Genomic DNA, 2,185 nt, shown 5'->3' with positions numbered 1-2,185 from the left:
TGTGTGTGTGTGTGTGTGTGTGTGTGTGTGTGTGTGTGAGAGAGAGTGTGAGTGTTTCCTTTTTCAAGTGAACCCTGGAGCTTATCAGGGAGCACAGAGCCAACTGCACTGCACCTGAACGCAACAATTTTGCAACATCTGGAGGAGTTCTAGGATATTCAGATACATCACTGCGCATAATTTAACTGAAGTAAGTGTTCTGCAGAGGCCTGTGTTAAACTGCATCTGAGGGTCTCTCTGGTTTTGGTGGAATTGCTTGAAAAACATATTTAATTACCTTTTTTTTCCCCCTTTAAATAATTGTTACAACCAAAAGATGAGATTAGATTTTTACAAATGAATGCTGAACAGTTGCAGACGCTGGTGTCTGTTTAAATTGATAACAATCATGTGAGATAGACAATAAAAAGTTGAACCATTGAGTCGAATAAAGAAAACGAATCACTGACTATTATATATTGATAATTGATTAATCATCGGTTGTGATTTATTTAATAATGACACCAAATATTTGTCAGTTCTGGCTTCTTAAATTTGTGGATTTGCTGGTTTTATATGTTTTATACGACTGTAAATTGAATTTTGGACTATTGGCCTAACAAATTAAGTATTTCTTTCCTTTTTTCAGGATGGATACACCCCTCCCAAGCACCTCGGTGGCCATTCTGTCACACACTCATTTTGCTCGTCTAAGTGAAGAGAAATATCACTCTCACTTTCCTCAAATATCAAAATGACATGTGTTGGCATGCTTCAGTAAACATTAACTGCAGAAGATAATAAAACCATAACATACCTGCAGAAGTAGGCTACACACATGAAGCATGGAGGCATCTTGCCTACTGTTTCAGTTATACAAACTTGATATTTATGAACAAGATTATGTTGATATTAAATGTATTTACCAACATGAATATTATTAAGTTTATGAAGTTTAAAACTAAAGATACACAATACAGACACATTTTCATTATGATTTTGATTTCTCTATCAAGTGAGATGATGCTGTACAGAGATCATCATGTCTTCTCTAAAAAAAAACATCCTCACATTCTCCCCCACTTCATCTCTGCTGCTCCACGTTTTGCACTTTAGGCTGATGTGGCTTTTCTTGATAGTTTATGGGGATCTATTCTACAAAGACAGTAAAGTGATACGCACCATGATGGAGTACACCAGTGCGACAATGCTGACGGGCCAGACGGGGCAGAAGCAGGACAAGATAACAAGGATGAGGTAATCCTTGGGCTTCGGGGTCTCCTGGACTGTAGCGTTCCCGGTGGAGGAGCGGCTCAGACTGGCCTTAGACGGGGAGAGGGGGGCGGCGGCGCCCAGCTGTCCGGCGGAGCCCGATCTCACGGCAACGCCGTGGCCGTTCAGGTCTGCTTCCTGGCCCTTGTCGCTGTCCATGTTGACCGTAAAGGAGGTGGACATCTTTATCCCATTTCCTCCAGGCTCGGTGGTCAGCGCCAGGAGTTTCTCCGTCTCGTAGGGGTCCGCTGCCTGAGTGCCTCCTCCACCCTCACTTAAGTTGGACTTCAGGAAGTCGGTGTCCGTGTTGATGGCCATGTTCAAGTCTCAATTGTGTGAAATTAGATCAGAAAAGGAATATTAAAAAAAAAACCTGGTTTAAAAAAATTAATTACAGACCAAGCACCGACATCCCATAATACAGCTGAATGCAAGTTGTGCAAGAGTGTGATCAACTAGCTGAGTTGTGTGGGGGGTGGAAGGAAATTAGATAGGGTGATTTAAAAGGTTCTTTAAAAAGATGTAACAGATCAACCCCCTAAAAAGTATGAAATCAGAGAGGAGATGAAAGCAACCCGATTCCTGCAGATATCATTCTTCCTCTTGAATTTCTGTCACCTTCCTTTACATCCGCCGTGTAGCTCATTTCCAAAGGGGATCCGATGAGAAAACGTCCCCTCCTCTCTGATACATCCAAGGAGGATCAATTCAATCTGAGGAGCTCCTGTTCCTCCTGCTCAGACTTTACCACTTTCCTTTAAGTCCGTCTGTCCATTGAAAAGTAGCCTCTCAACGCGTCACTTTCCTTTTCTATACACTGAAGGATGAAGGTGAGGTGGCTCTCTCAGAACAGACCCCAAATCAGCCACTTTTGTCCTTCTACCATCCACTGTCTCACGACGCAGCAGCACAGCAAGTAAACTCAACTTGGGAC

The 2,185-nt window shown here is 42.5% G+C and overlaps 1 protein-coding gene across 1 annotated transcript in view; it reads right to left on the bottom strand.

Annotated features, from left to right (window-relative positions):
• trarg1a (trafficking regulator of GLUT4 (SLC2A4) 1a) overlaps window positions 1-2,185 on the bottom strand; it is a 16,212-nt gene extending 14,027 nt beyond the window's left edge. Inside the window, exon 1 of the mRNA XM_032501763.1 lies at window positions 1,162-2,185. Within this exon, the coding sequence (XP_032357654.1) occupies window positions 1,162-1,569 (408 nt within the window). The 5' untranslated portion in view covers window positions 1,570-2,185. The remainder of the gene's footprint in view (window positions 1-1,161) is intronic.

This window comes from Etheostoma spectabile, chromosome 3 (assembly GCF_008692095.1).
Source record: "Etheostoma spectabile isolate EspeVRDwgs_2016 chromosome 3, UIUC_Espe_1.0, whole genome shotgun sequence".
Classification (NCBI taxonomy): Eukaryota; Metazoa; Chordata; class Actinopteri; order Perciformes; family Percidae; genus Etheostoma; species Etheostoma spectabile.
Note: the sequence above shows the minus strand (reverse complement) of the source record. Positions and strands in the feature narration are given on the sequence as shown.